Here is a 14,075-nt window from a genome sequence, read left to right as displayed (position 1 = left end):
AGTGTTTGTCAAGGCTCAGGAAACCCTTGCAGGTGTTTCCGAGTTAATTAGACAATTCAAGTGATTTGTTTAATTACTAGTATTTTTTCATGATATTCTAATATTTAGAGATAGGATATTTGAGTTTGTCATAATCAGCAATAAATCAGAATAAAAGGCTTGCAATATTTCAGTTGATTTGTAATGAATCCAGAATGCATGACATTTTTGTTTTTTAAATTGCATTACAGAAAATAAAGAACTTTATCACAATATTCTAATTTTCTGAGACAGTCCTATATATATATATATATATATATATATATATGCACATCGACCTCTGCATACATCTTTGCCATATCTGGCAGAACATTTTGAGTGTGTAGTACCACACAGCGAGACACGAATAATACATCACTCATCCGGCGTATAGGAGTTGGATCCAAAGAGCAAAGGGTGAACTTGTTTGCCGTGCCCGCACCATTAGTTATTGATTCTTTTATTTGTTTGGGTAAGCGATTAAAACTTTGCAACGTTTGTTATTCTGCATTCAGGAAAGCTGTTGAGTAATACTGTGGACAAAGGTTGTGTATCTCAGCAAAAGTAGGCCGGGAGAAACGGAAGGAGGAAGAGGGAGAACTTTAGGATTCGAGCGGTGTATCTTCAACAGCCCCCCTCCATAGTTACAATATGACTAACGATGCGACTCAATTGCTCCCTTGAACTGAAATGTAAACTATCCCAATATACAATTCATCACTCAAAGGGAATATTGTACTTCATTTGTATTACCGTATATGTATTTCAGACATATTTTTCATTTAGCTTGGGTCAAAATAAGTTACTTTACTCGGCGGCTAAATTAATGTATATTTTGTATGTGAAGTTTCTGTGCTCCAATTTCTTCTTTCTGAAACACAGCAAGAAAACGTCATTAATATTCCTCATTAATCTCGATGGTTGCAGCTTGTACAAAAAAAAGAAACTTGCATTGCACATAACTCCGATTAAGAATTTCAAATAAAGCTAATGTGACCTTTGAAAAAATATATATTCTCCCACATTGGGGGAAAAATAATGAGTTCAAGGACACATAGTCAGCAGCACTTGATCATATATAGAAGTCTTACGGCAACACTTTATGCCCCGGGAGAATCAGTTTCGAATTGCAAATCAGTCAAAAAGAGAAATCCAAAACATTGTCTTTTCACTGAGGCCTGAACTTTAGTTTTTATCGAGCTGCTTGATTATTCAGTCGATCATTGACTGGGAAAATTGATAGTGAGTTCTTCAGAAGTTCATATAGGTTTTTGGTAAACTTAACACCAGATTTAACTTTGAGACATATTATCCAGTTTATATCATAATATTGAATTATTCTGTCACAATGCATGAAGTTCTTTCTTCTTCTGTGTGTGTCATTTTGATTATTCTAGACGTGTAATTGTGACGGTTGGCCTTTAAAACCAGGGTGAAAGCTTTGAAGGATAAGAGTAAGACTTAACCTCAAATAGCCTCAGAAAAGTGATCAGCAAGGGTGACTTCTACAAGACAAATCTGATTTCTAAAGGCCAAACTCCCGACTGTGTAGGCTACTAACATAAAATAACGCGGCCAAATGAATAAAGCCTGTCACAGCTCTTTTAATGGCTTCTTGTAGTTTTTTGCCCGTCGCAGCATTTTTTAATGTTCCCTTTCATAACCACGGACGCGGACTGCAGGTGTGGCTGTTTAGCACGTACTCATTCATTCATTGTGAATGATTGTGTGTGTGTGTGTGTGTGTGTGTGTGTGTATTTTCCATGTGCTCTGGGAGTCTCTGTGGTTGGCTGCTGACTCTGCAGGCCCTATCAGGGAACATGAGACAAGAGGGCTAAAGTTTCTCTCTTTATCTCGTATCTACAGTATATTCCTCTGCCCATCTCCCACCCCTTCACTCCCCTCTCGCTCCCAGCTCAGAGACATCCCCAGTGGCCAGAGAGAGAAACATTAACAGGAAACTCGCCATTTGAAAACCAGACGCCCTGTACTGTTAATATAGAGAGTGATCCTCTCGCTGGCTCGTGCCTGGAGGTCAGAACTGTTTCACTCAGAAAGCGGGATTATCCATGTCGTAAACGTGATCATTAGGATTAACTGAACACTCAGTGGGCTTCTTTACAGCTTTTACAAAGCAAACAAGAGCGGCTTGAAATGTAAGCTCCAGTACTGAAACATTATGGTACACAATGTCCAAAATTGCAAAGTGCAAATATTATTTTGGTTTGAAGGAAGCAAAGAATTCCAGCTCTGTTTTGCGTCTCTTTTCAGGTGGATTCTTTACAAATGTATTCTTGCTATTAGAGCCGAAGCGATTCGTTCATTAATTATCAATTAGTCAAGTAAACAAGAAACTTTAGCAATGGGATATTGTGAGGGCTTTTTTTTCAGTAATCAATATTCATTAATCGGTCAGTAAAAAATAATAATTAGCAGATTAAAAGGTACAGATAGAAATAGGCCCACTATTAAAAAAATGTGTTGCAACAACTTAAAATAAACACTGAAAATGTGTGCGAAAAAACAGCATGGGTGGGGTGGTGTGTGTGTGTGTGTGTGGGGGTTCAGGGTCACCAAAATCCTCGACCTGGCCCTGACTTGGCCCCTCTACTGCAGGTCTAGACCAAACACAAACAAAGCAACATGACACAACCAGAACATTAATTTATAACTTTTGTGTAAAGTGTAAAGGAAGATGTTCCTTACACAAACAAAATATGTATATATATATATATATATATATATATATATATATAATTATTGTGTCCATCGGGTTGCGTCACGTGCGTGGACGTACGCGAACAATCTATTTCCGTCCCGTGTCTCGTATTTCCGGGATGTTCTCTCTGCACTAGTCTTTCTTGCGGCGGTGTGTGTGTGTGCTGTTTCGTCTAGTCTCTAGACGCTAGACGCGTGTCAGTCTGGAGGGGCAACCGGTCGATGGGTCCGCGGTTTAGAGGAAGCACATCACCACCATATGGACACCGCCTCCGAGGAACTGAATTACATTGTAAACTTTAACGCAGTCGCGCCTCCGCCTCCTCAAAGTTGAGCAGAGCGAGTTTTCCTCCTTGCGTTTGAAAGCGGCGAGGCGTTCGCGGACACTCCGGGAAGTTATCAGAACACAGTGTTACTGCAGCAGTCCGCTGGTTACGTCAATGTCTGTCCGTGTGAATGTCCACGTTGAACAAAGTGCAAGGTCCCCTCACAGCTCCGATATGAGCTGCGCGCGGCTGTAGCCACCACTGCTCCTTACTTTCCCTTTGCAGCCGACCTAAATGTGCCCTTTTGCTCTTTCTTATTGTTTTTTGTAGAAGCTAGATTTATTTAGACTCTGAACATGTCGTGCCTGTTGCTGGGAGTAATACGAAGGTGAGTAATTCACTTTTTGGGCGGTTGTTAGGGTTGATTTTAAAAGTCGTGTTTTTAGCTTTGTGAACAATATATGTAATTGTACGGAAGCTAAATTATATTTTTTCATAATGCACAACATGTCTAAATTAACCACAAATATAATCTAAATCTGCTATTCAAAAGCACTTTTTTTTATTTCAGGCTCGCAACACTAAACTAACTCAATTTGTTAACACGATAATGAATCAGAGTACCGGATCTAAAAATACTTCTCCAATAAGATGAGACTGCTTTACTCAAACATCTCTTGCTGTCTGCTGCCGACAACTTGTCCGACAACTTGTGCGGCTGTTTTTCTGCATTCCCTCTCTTCATCCCTCCTCCTTCCCCTCCAGGCTTTGTGGCGACACCCCATCACACAGGGAGTCTGCAGTCAATGTGAGCTCTTCGTGGCATCGTGTGTGTGTGTGTGTGTGTGTGTGTGTATGGGGGCGGGGGGTTGCTGCTATTTTTCTCATTAAGGATGCACGAGAGCGAGAGACTGACCCCGTGTTATTTGGGCATGTGAATAGTTAAAGTCGGAACTCCTGTTTGCCTGAGTGTCCTGTAGTGTGTTCCGTGGGTTTGTCACCGTGTGTACTCCCTGTACCCGGGTGAAGTGTTCAGCACGTGCGCATGCTTTAACTGGTGGCCCTCTGGACCTCTTGCAGATCTTTTGTCGACCAGGATCAGCGAGATGGTGGGGGGGGAGAGAGAGAGAGAGAGAGAGAGAGAGAGAGGAAAGAAAGAGGGAGTGAGGAGAGAGGGAGTGAGGATTGGCCTGTTGATGTGGAGGTGTGTTTTGAGGAAGAGTTTCCCAGCTGGAAGCTAGAGACGGCCAAGGGGATTATCTACCAGATCTATAAGTAACCTCTTCATTGACATTCTTGGTTCTCCTTCTGGACAACGTCCCTTATTCCAGAATGTGCACACCCTAAAAATTGGGTAATGATGCTGTGGCCTAGTTGCATCCCAAATGTTTAACTAAAAGCTAGTGTTGCATTTCTAAAATGACAAGACATGCCTCTGCTATCCCCCAGCGGTAATGACGTCTTTGACGTTTCCCAAATTATTGTCAAGATGAGAAAATTCAAGATGGCTATTTATTTGATTAAAGTAGAAAAATGGAAGATTAATTGAGTTGCCAGCCTGTGTCTCGCTGTATGTCGAGCCTCTTCGGTTTCAGCAGAAACACGAGGCGGTTCATGATTAATTGCTCCCACATCGGCGGTGAAACGTGGTCCACAGGTGAGGAGGAGTTTGAACCCCTGCGGTCGCTTTAGACGGCTCTCCGCTCTTTGCCCCGTGGAGCTGCGTGTTGTTGCCTCTCTGCGCTCCGGCTGCCTGCGACCTTTGTACGCTCCAAACAGACTTGTGTGTCTGCATGCACAAGTTGACCCGTGTTTGTGTGCGCTTGGTGCAGCCAATCGGGAGCCGCGTGCCTGACGGGATGACCCCATTGTCTTTGAAACAACAGCAGCAGAAGAGTGTTATTTGTATTCCGACTCAAGCAAGCCATTGATGTGGGCCGGTCCATGGCTGGAAATGGTTCCACAGCACTTGGCCTGAAACGCTTATTTGCTGGGCTTCTCATTTCAGGCGAGGGGGGAGGTTAATAATTCTGTATTTTTAGGAGGTCATTTGGGGCGCAGCTTGCATATTCAATTCAATTCAGTTTATTTGTATAGCCCAATATTACAAATTTGTCTCGGAGTGCTTTACAATCTGTACACATAGACATCCCTGCCCCAAAACCTCACATCGGACCAGGAAAAACTCCCAAATAACCCTTCAGGGGGAAAAAAGGGAAGAAACCTTCAGGAGAGCAACAGAGGAGGATCCCTCTCCAGGATGGACAGGTGCAATAGATGTCATGTGTACAGAAGGACAGATTTAGAGTTACAATACATTCAATGAATATGACAGTGTATGAATAGTTCATAGTAGGCATATTCCACGATGGAGACCTCCACGATCCATCAGGCAGATGGCGGTGGGGAGGAGGAGTGGGCGGAGTCTCAACAGTGGGTGGAGTCTCAATCCACATCGCATATCCACTGCCCTCTCCGTGGCCGGTGTTGGTGAATATCATGCCGGCCCCCCGACATGCCTCCCTGTGTGTGGAGACGTTTGTGTGAAGCTCTCAGGTGCCACTAATAACGGCAGCACAGGCATCTTGCTGTCACTGCTGTCTCATGAAAAGATCACAACTCCAATTTGCGATCTCATTCGAGTGTTTGTGCCGCCTCGGGCCCTTCAACATGAGGACGAAGTACAAAACCATCCAACAGCTGTGAATAAAGACCAGAACAAGAACAATCTCAAAGATACGACAAATTATATCTGGGGCGAAATGAACCCCGTAAGAGACCAAACAAAGCGTCTTCATGGAGCCAGCCAGCTGTCACCCCGTCGTCAGCAGTGTCCTTCACGGGATTCTTGAACGCTGTTTGTGTTCTCGTCTAAAAAAAAAAATCCCGTCATGATATATATTTCATGCTTAGGATTAAACTTCATATTCCCTCGCCGTAGTTGGAATGTCCCCACAGGCCGACAAGTAAAGGAGTAACGAGTCACTGAAAGGCCCGGCCTCTCTTTCAGACATGGCGGTGTCAGGGCGAGCGTCGGGGTTCGCTCCCTGGCCTCCGTCCCCTCGCTGCCCCCGGCGGTGGCTGATTTTGTGAAGAGAGCAGTGGCCGAGTGCAAGCCCGCCGGTGTGCACGTGGTGACGGGGACGCCCGAGGAAGCGGCCAACATCCTGGCCGGTCTGGAGATCGAAGGGATGGTCAAGAAGCTTCCCAAATACGAGAACTGGTAAGCGCTTTACGTTCTGTGAACCTCCCCACACAGGCAACCGTGTTAATTTCTGTTGCGTCGCGCTTCGATTCCCCGCCCTGTTTTGCAGTTGGTTGGCGCGTACAGACCCGAAGGACGTGGCTCGGGTGGAAAGCAAGACGGTGATTGTGACCAAGAACCAGAGGGACACCATCCCCATCCCGGCTGGAGGGGTGAAGAGCCAGCTGGGCAGCTGGATGAGCGAGTCCGACTGGCAGACCGCCAGACGGGAGCGTTTCCCGGGTTGCATGTCCGGTACGTTGGTGCACGGGGACAACATGCGTGCCCCTTGTTGCTGAGAGATGTTGGGTTTTTAAGTTTAAGTGATTCGCAGTTTAATGTGAACATGTTTGAGCAGCTCGAGTTGCTCCGATACCGGAAAGGCTCCCGATGCAGCCTCCAATGCTGGATTGGTTTTCTATCATTTATCAGCTTGCGTGTCACTTCCTGCCCCATCCGGACTTCCTGTGATGCTCAACGGAGATAAGAAAGAGGCCACGTGGCTCTTCGGAAAAAAATGTCCATCTCGCTTCTGGAGAAAGTGCAAACATGAGCCAAAAAGGTCACAAATTTAGCAATGTTTCAAAACTAGATAATCCCACCAGAGAAACGGTGCCGTGTATGCAATTGTTTCAGTTTATGTAATTCGTGTTTTACAAAGTGTTTAAACTGAGCCTGTGTCTTTGTGCATGTTGCAAACCGATCGGGCAGCGCTCTTTAAAAACATTGCTCCATAATGCTGCTCGTGGCCAAGAACTGCTCAGGGTGCTGCTGAAAGGTTCTGCTATCTTTGGCCTCGTATAACACCGGCTCAACGTTTGTCGACGTTGATCCGATGAAAACTAAACTGCACTGACGTGTCGTCGGTGCTCCTGTGTCCTCTCTGCAGGTCGGACCATGTATGTGATTCCCTTCAGTATGGGCCCTGTAGGCTCGCCTCTCTCTAAATATGGTGTCCAGGTACTGACTCCACACTTTACACTCATAACAACAGTAATAAAGCAATAAGCCTGTAGATGAAAATACTTTACTCTTGCTATAAATTGCCGTGATTTATGATGGTCATTTGTTCCGCAGTATATTCGAATAAATTGCTGTCCCAGTTTATGGTTTTATTATTTACTGGATGTTGCAGGTTGTGGGATCAGGGTGATAAACATTTTGTTCTGCCTGAAGGTGACCGACTCGCCGTACGTTGTGGCCAGTATGGGGATCATGACTCGGATGGGCACACCTGTGCTGAACAAACTGTCCGAAGGGGCGGAGTTTGTCCGCTGTCAGCACTCTGTGGGGCGACCCTTACCGCTCAAAGGTAACATTCTCCGAGCACGAGACGAGTTGTTGAGGTGCTTCTTATTGCCGACAAGAGCTCACACATTCCCCCACGCTGGTATTTCCCTCTCTTACAGCCCCTCTGGTCAACTCGTGGCCCTGCAACCCGGAGCAGGTGCTGATCGCTCACCTGCCGGACACCAGGCAGATCATGTCCTTCGGCAGTGGCTATGGAGGGAACTCTCTCCTGGGGAAGAAGTGCTTCGCCCTCCGCATCGCCTCGCGCATCGCCAAGGATGAAGGCTGGCTGGCCGAGCACATGCTGGTGAGAGCGAAGCGCTGACGCTTCAAAAGATGCTCATTTGTTTGTGTCAAAAGTGCGGCGCTCCAATTCATGTCAGGAGTCACGATTCCTGCTGTCAAATGTGGCGATCGGCTTTATTTTGGTCATTTGAGAGATCCAAAGATATTTGTGATTTATCGATAATATTACATGCAAACACACCAGGACACAGTTTAATCATGAATAACTGATGAGGCCTTTAATAAAATATATTATATTGATGGTCCCAACATCAGTATCAACATTGCATTTTGTGATGGGATTTACTTTTGCGCACTTCGATAGTTCTACTTGTAACAAAACATAACAATGACTGGGACGTGAGCCGCAGCATAACAATGACTGGAGGGCCGGTCTTGCAGGCGAAGCTTCACCTCACTGCGCTTGCAGGGTCTACCTGGAGAAAGACCATTGAGGCGGTACTCAGGAGAGGGCGGCCCGCACAGGAGCGTGAGTGCCGGGTGAGCATAACGATAAGTCGGGAGGACCGTCGTAATCATAACGAGCGAATCGCCTGGACGTCACTGCCGAGTGGCGCTCGCGTGGAGCGTCTCTGATGGTCTTTCCGGAGAGTATGAGCCTGTGCTGGACTGACCGGATCGCAGCGTCTTTGGGCGCGGCGTCTCCGTTCCGCGCTGCGGACTGGGTGGCTGAACGACGCTGCAGAGCAACTGGCGCAGATGGTAATGAAGATGAGCGAACTGAGTGTGCGTGAGCGAATGCGACCATGTGTGGTAATAGGCGATGTTTGGGGTGCCGCCCCGTACTGTGCCCGCCGGAGGATTTCAGCCCGCTATTTGCCGAGCGTTCCGTGTCCGCCATTTCTGTGTATCCTGGCGTGCGGATCAACCTGTGGTGCTTGGCTGACGCTGCACCACTGACAGCTCAAAGCTCGACCTCATGACCATCACTGATCATCAGGTGCACTTCACTGCCGACCACACTGGAACCTCTAACTGCACTCAGCTCTCACAACCCTCCAGCCAATATAAAGCTCTGACTTGCTGAACACTAATGTCTGCATGACTGCAGGCTAACACCACACCACAGCCAGGCACATCTGAGGGCCTGACACTCATGACCTCCGGGGCTGACACCTAGGTAAGCACCTCTGGACCGAGGCTGCTGTGACAGGGTGGAGCTGTGTGAGTGGTCTGCTGACAGGACGGACTTCAACTGACTGACGTCATGCTGCTGGGACCGCTTCGAAGGACTGGGACGCCTGACCCATGGGAGACATGCATTACGGAATCCCCAACAATACATCAAGTTCTGGCAACACACCACCATGACTTAACATGCTGAAAGCACAACATCAACGGATCGAGGAAGATGAGCAACATGAAGAAAGCTGTGAAGCTCAGGGAGACAAGGTGAGCTTCAGGAGTTGAGAAAGCCCTGAGGAGGCCACAACTGTGACTGAAGCTAGTGGTCAGAAGGAAAGCACTGAAGCACTCAGGACAAAAACCACAGGGAGGGGGAACAGGGAGGTCTGGAGATGGAAGACAACGTGAGGAGCGCGTGTTCTCAAGGTCCAGGGGGGAGGCTCCCAGGGGGAGGGAGACAGCCTGGGTTTCACAGCCAGGTTCCCACCCCTCCTCAGTTCCTCCTCCACCCCTCCTCCCCCCCCCCCCCTCCCCTCCTCCCCCCCCCTCCTGAGCCAACCACCCCACCTGTTTCCACCCAGGCTCCACTCACCCCCCCTCCACCTAATGAAGACAGCTGAGAAGACAACACCTCCTCCCTGTCTGGAGTCCTGCACCCAGCTGATCCCTGGTCCCCCAGGGGCCTCCAGCCTGAGGACCTGGTGTCCTGTCTGCGTGCCTGGCGCCTCAGCCTGGCCTGAGGCACCAGAAGTCCTGGGCTGTGGAAAGTCAGTGCTGCCCCTCAGCCCCTGCCTGGTCAGCACCATCTGGCTCAACGACCTGGCCTCTCCGATCCCCATGCTCATGAGAGGCCATCAGCATGCACCCTCTGGCACTACTGCAGGCAGAAATCACTCCCATCTTGGACCAATTGTGTACTGGCCTCATGGCCCACCTGGAACCCATGTAGCGGTGCTGCTGCGTGGAGTCACTTCACCCTGTCTCCAATGGCAGGTCTGTGGACTTACAGTCTGTTTCTCCCCTCCAGTTTGTTTTCTACCCTCCAGCCCATGCTGATGATCAGCTGATGTGCTGCTGGTCTCTGTCTCTGTGGTGTCTCCTGGATCACTGCTGCCCTCACACCACAGAACCACGGTGTTGACAGTTCTGGAACAGTGCTGGAATATGCTGGGTCAACTGGGAACCGTCTGTCTTCCTCCTCTTTCTGTGTCCTTCCTCTTCTCTTCCAACCTGATGATTGACCAGGCGCCGAATGCAGAATGCCATCTGCAGGAGTACCGTATGGACCTGCAGTGGTCGGGACAGGTAGGTGTGCAGGGAAGAGGAGGCTAGGCAGGGCTGGTGAGAACTTTGTGTGGGAGGAGCGAAGAACCAAGAGGGAGTTGGGGCGAAGACTCCAGAGATGGTGGCTAACCTCAGGAGGAAGGCTGGAGAGTACAGAGGACGGTGGAGGTGTACCGAGTACCACTGAGCGCCTACCACTCCATGGCCAACTGAAAACAACTTATCTGGCCTGTGTACAAGAACCGATGAGTCGTCTTTTTTTCTTTCTTCTTTGCAGCCTTCATCCTTCAACGCAGGCAAGTGAGATGATGAGTTCTTCCGTCGTGCTGCGCCAGTGTGCCATTCTTCGCCATGGGGTGTTGGCGACAGCAGCAACCCGCCGCTGCGTCTTAACAAACTGGTTGTGAGGCTGGCTCCATCGCCAGCTGGAGGATCGGCACCTGTGGGGTGTGTGGTGGAGGTCGTTGAAGAGACTGGTGTCGATATTGGACAACCCGGACCCACCCTCTCCACCACCCTCCCACCACCTCAGGAGTACTTTCTCCAGACGCCTCTCCGCACTCCCGCTCCACAAGGAGAGATACACAGGAACATTCCTTATGAGGCTCTACAACTCTTCTCATACCCACCCACTTGCCAGATCACCCCCTACCTTCTTATATTTTGTGTTTTTTTTTTTTTTTTTTTTTTTTTTTATTCTTGTGTGTTGCTGCTACTGACTCGACAAATTTCCCCTTGGGGATTAATAAAGTATATATCTATCTATCTATCTATCTTAATATTTTTTTGGCCAGTATTAAATGATTCATTTGATGGCATAACTCCCTCATTCTGTTGGCGCAAAATAAAGATTCCCACCCACAAAATGCATTAAATAATATTTGAGTAGTTCCCTGTTTATATCTTCGACTTCTGTAGATAATAGAAATTCATTCCAAAGGACTTGGCCATGATGCCAGAGTGATGAGTATTATTTAAAAGCTGAGAAACTGATATTTTGCCCTCTCTCTCTCTCTCCCTCAGATTTTGGGTATTACCAACCCGAAGGGAGTGAAGCGTTACGTAGCGGCGGCCTTCCCCAGTGCCTGTGGTAAAACCAACTTGGCCATGATGAAACCAGCTCTGCCAGGCTGGAAGGTCGAGTGTGTGGGCGACGACATTGCGTGGATGAAGTTCGATGGCCAGGGTGAGCAGGAGGAGGCCGTCCCGCGCACGTCGAATCCACGTCGTCGGTGATTCTTTGACTCCCCAGCGTCACTCGTGTGTCTCCCCGCAGGGAAACTGAGGGCCATCAACCCAGAGAACGGTTTCTTCGGCGTGGCTCCCGGCACCTCGGAAAAGACCAACCCGTACGCCATGGCCACCATCGTCAAAAACACCGTGTTCACCAACGTGGGCGAGACCAGCGACGGAGGAGTGTGGTGGGAGGGCCTCGCCCCCCCCGCAGCCGGGGTCACGCTCAAAGACTGGCACGGGAACGCCTGGCAGCAAGGTAACGCCGGCTGCCCGGGCTTTAATGAAGACATCAATCAAAAGCAGTTCTAGAGAAGATTACTTACACATTAGTTTGATTTATCCAGAGTCTGTAATGAAAGAGACGGTAAATTATACTAATATGGAAAGAGTCAACTGGACATCGTTTGTAGTGCCATCTAGTAATATTTTAAAGCAATGCAATCTATAGAAATGACCCGAGGATCAGACGCAGTAGGAATCATGATGTCCAGGTGTAGATTAATTGATTGCTGTGACATTAAAGGTAGAATAAACTGTTTCCTGTCAACAACAGGAAGCGCGACTCATTGTGCCCACCCCAATTCCCGCTTCTGTGCCCCGGCGGCTCAGTGTCCCATCGTTGACCCCCAGTGGGAGAGTGCGGAGGGCGTTCCCATCGACGCAATCATCTTCGGCGGCAGGAGGCCGGAAGGTACGTGCCGCTCTCGTTGAACGTCCACGGATTCTCTCTCCCGATAGTCGCAGACTTTATTTAACCCTCCTGTCGCCTTAGGGTCATTTTGACCCGATTCAATGTTTCACCCTCCTGTTACCTTTATATTTACTAACATATTTGACCCTTTGGGTTCAATTTGACGCCAGCAATTGAAACCTCCAGAAAATTATTAGAATTAATATTGTTTTCCAAGTTTAAGTGTGAGGCACTTTATGTTTGTTTGTTGACTACCGAAAGAACACCGACATTAAACATTGAATGGGGTCAAATTAATCCTAAAGCGACACAAGGGTTAAAGGGCATTTTCACGTCCGTTTGACCCTTTTTTTCAAAGCTTTGAATTGCTTGTGTGGTGTGAGAGGACAAGTTGAGGGAAGTCGGCTCACTTAGCTTAAGTTCATCTCCAAGTCGTACTTGCATTGCAACCAAAAAAGGAAGCCCAGAAACATAATGCAAAAACCACGCCGTGGTCTTTTTCTCATGTTGCACGTTGGAGTCGTTGCAGCGACCGTTTGTGACGCGCGTGCATTAAACGTGATCTTCATGTGGATGTTGAAGGGGTCCCTCTGGTGTACGAGTCTTTCAATTGGCAACACGGAGTCTTTATTGGAGCTTCCATGAGGTCTGAAGCCACGGCAGCTGCTGAACATCAAGGTACAAACGCACACGCCTGATCTTCATGTGGTCTAAATCTCTATTTTGATGGTGTGTTTTGGGCCAATAGGATGAGGCGGATGTGGCTATTACTAAAGCCAATTCTTCACTTTTCAGGCAAGATGATCATGCACGACCCCTTCGCCATGCGCCCGTTCTTTGGTTACAACTTCGGCGACTACCTCGCTCACTGGCTGAGCATGGAGAACCGCAAGGCGCCCACTCACCTGCCCAAGATCTTCCACGTCAACTGGTTCAGAAAGGACCCCGCGACCGGCGCCTTCCTCTGGCCCGGCTTTGGCGAGAACGCCCGCGCCCTGGAGTGGATCTTCAAGCGCTGCAGCCGGGAGAGAGAGGACGAGGCGGCCAAGAAGAGCATTATCGGCTGGCTGCCAGCAGATGGCGCCATCGACACTAAAGGCCTGAGCGGCGACGTGGATATGGGCGCCCTGTTCGACGTGCCCAAGTCTTTCTGGCAGAATGAGACGAAGGAGTTGAGAGCCTACTTCACCCAGCAAGTTGGAGCGGATCTGCCAGCTCAGGTGGAGGCGGAGCTTAAGGCACTGGAGCGCCGAGTGCACAGTTAAAACCCTTCGGCCAGGAAGTCCACACAGAAACGGGGCGGTTGTCACTGATGACTCAGGATTCAGATCGTTAGGGTTCACTCAAGAGTCACTGGATGGGTTTACGTTCACAGAGGACTTGGTTATGGTTTTATCAACGTGAACACAAACGCTGAGTGGAGAACCAGGTTGAGGTGTCCCTGTGGCTGCGAAACACCCCACTCCTCTTTAGTGTTCACCAACCACATAGGATATGTACTGAAGTGTAGAAGACGGTTCTAGTACTCGCTGCTCAGTCAAAGATGCTTTATGCGTTGTTTTGTACAATGATTGGATGAATAAACTCTGTGAAAATGCAACCAGTGAATCTCGTCTTTCTCTTTTTAAGAAGAGAAATCTGTTCCGAATGAAAATGTCAGCGATAAAAAGCAAATGATCTACACAACAACGTTGGACACCTCCCATTAATACCACTGGTGATGGAGAGGGAGGTTGGTCAACACATGAAGGTTAAATTTGTTCGACGTTATCAAAAATATTCTACAAAAAATGGTACTAAATGCAGTGTACTAAAACACAAATGCAGTGTACTAAAATATAAATGCAGTGTACTAAAACAATCGGCACGTCTTTCCAGGTGTTTAACAATACAACGT

At 48.1% G+C, this 14,075-nt stretch overlaps 1 protein-coding gene across 2 annotated transcripts; it reads left to right on the top strand.

Annotated features, from left to right (window-relative positions):
• The first annotated feature begins 2,900 nt into the window (after positions 1-2,900).
• On the top strand, positions 2,901-13,778 carry pck2 (phosphoenolpyruvate carboxykinase 2 (mitochondrial)). 2 transcript variants are annotated; one of them, XM_056434012.1, is made up of 12 exons: positions 2,901-3,104; positions 3,333-3,390; positions 6,013-6,225; positions 6,317-6,501; positions 7,136-7,206; positions 7,423-7,558; positions 7,656-7,843; positions 11,275-11,437; positions 11,528-11,743; positions 12,041-12,178; positions 12,761-12,856; positions 12,974-13,778. In XM_056434012.1, the coding sequence occupies exons 2-12, from the start codon at positions 3,359-3,361 to the stop codon at positions 13,441-13,443; spliced, it is 1,908 nt and encodes a 635-aa protein (XP_056289987.1). In that variant the 5' UTR covers positions 2,901-3,104; positions 3,333-3,358; the 3' UTR covers positions 13,444-13,778. The 2 variants fall into 2 exon arrangements, with proteins under 2 accessions (XP_056289987.1, XP_056289986.1); XM_056434011.1 differs by having other exon boundaries at positions 2,901-3,390.
• The last annotated feature ends 297 nt before the right edge of the window (positions 13,779-14,075 follow it).

This window comes from Pseudoliparis swirei, chromosome 16 (assembly GCF_029220125.1).
Source record: "Pseudoliparis swirei isolate HS2019 ecotype Mariana Trench chromosome 16, NWPU_hadal_v1, whole genome shotgun sequence".
Classification (NCBI taxonomy): domain Eukaryota; kingdom Metazoa; phylum Chordata; class Actinopteri; order Perciformes; family Liparidae; genus Pseudoliparis; species Pseudoliparis swirei.
The sequence above is the reverse complement of the archived record's forward strand: the minus strand, read 5'-3'. Positions and strand labels throughout refer to the sequence as shown.

What these genes read in the sequence shown, in the direction of transcription:
- pck2 (XM_056434012.1), top strand. Translation starts at nt 3,359, where the DNA reads ATGTCGTGCCTGTTGCTGGGAGTAATACGAAG. An exon ending in TTTCCCGGGTTGCATGTCCG is followed by an intron (nt 6,502 to 7,135) that starts GTACGTTGGTGC and finishes TCCTCTCTGCAG; the next exon opens with GTCGGACCATGTATGTGATT. An exon ending in GGCTGGCCGAGCACATGCTG is followed by an intron (nt 7,844 to 11,274) that starts GTGAGAGCGAAG and finishes TCTCTCCCTCAG; the next exon opens with ATTTTGGGTATTACCAACCC.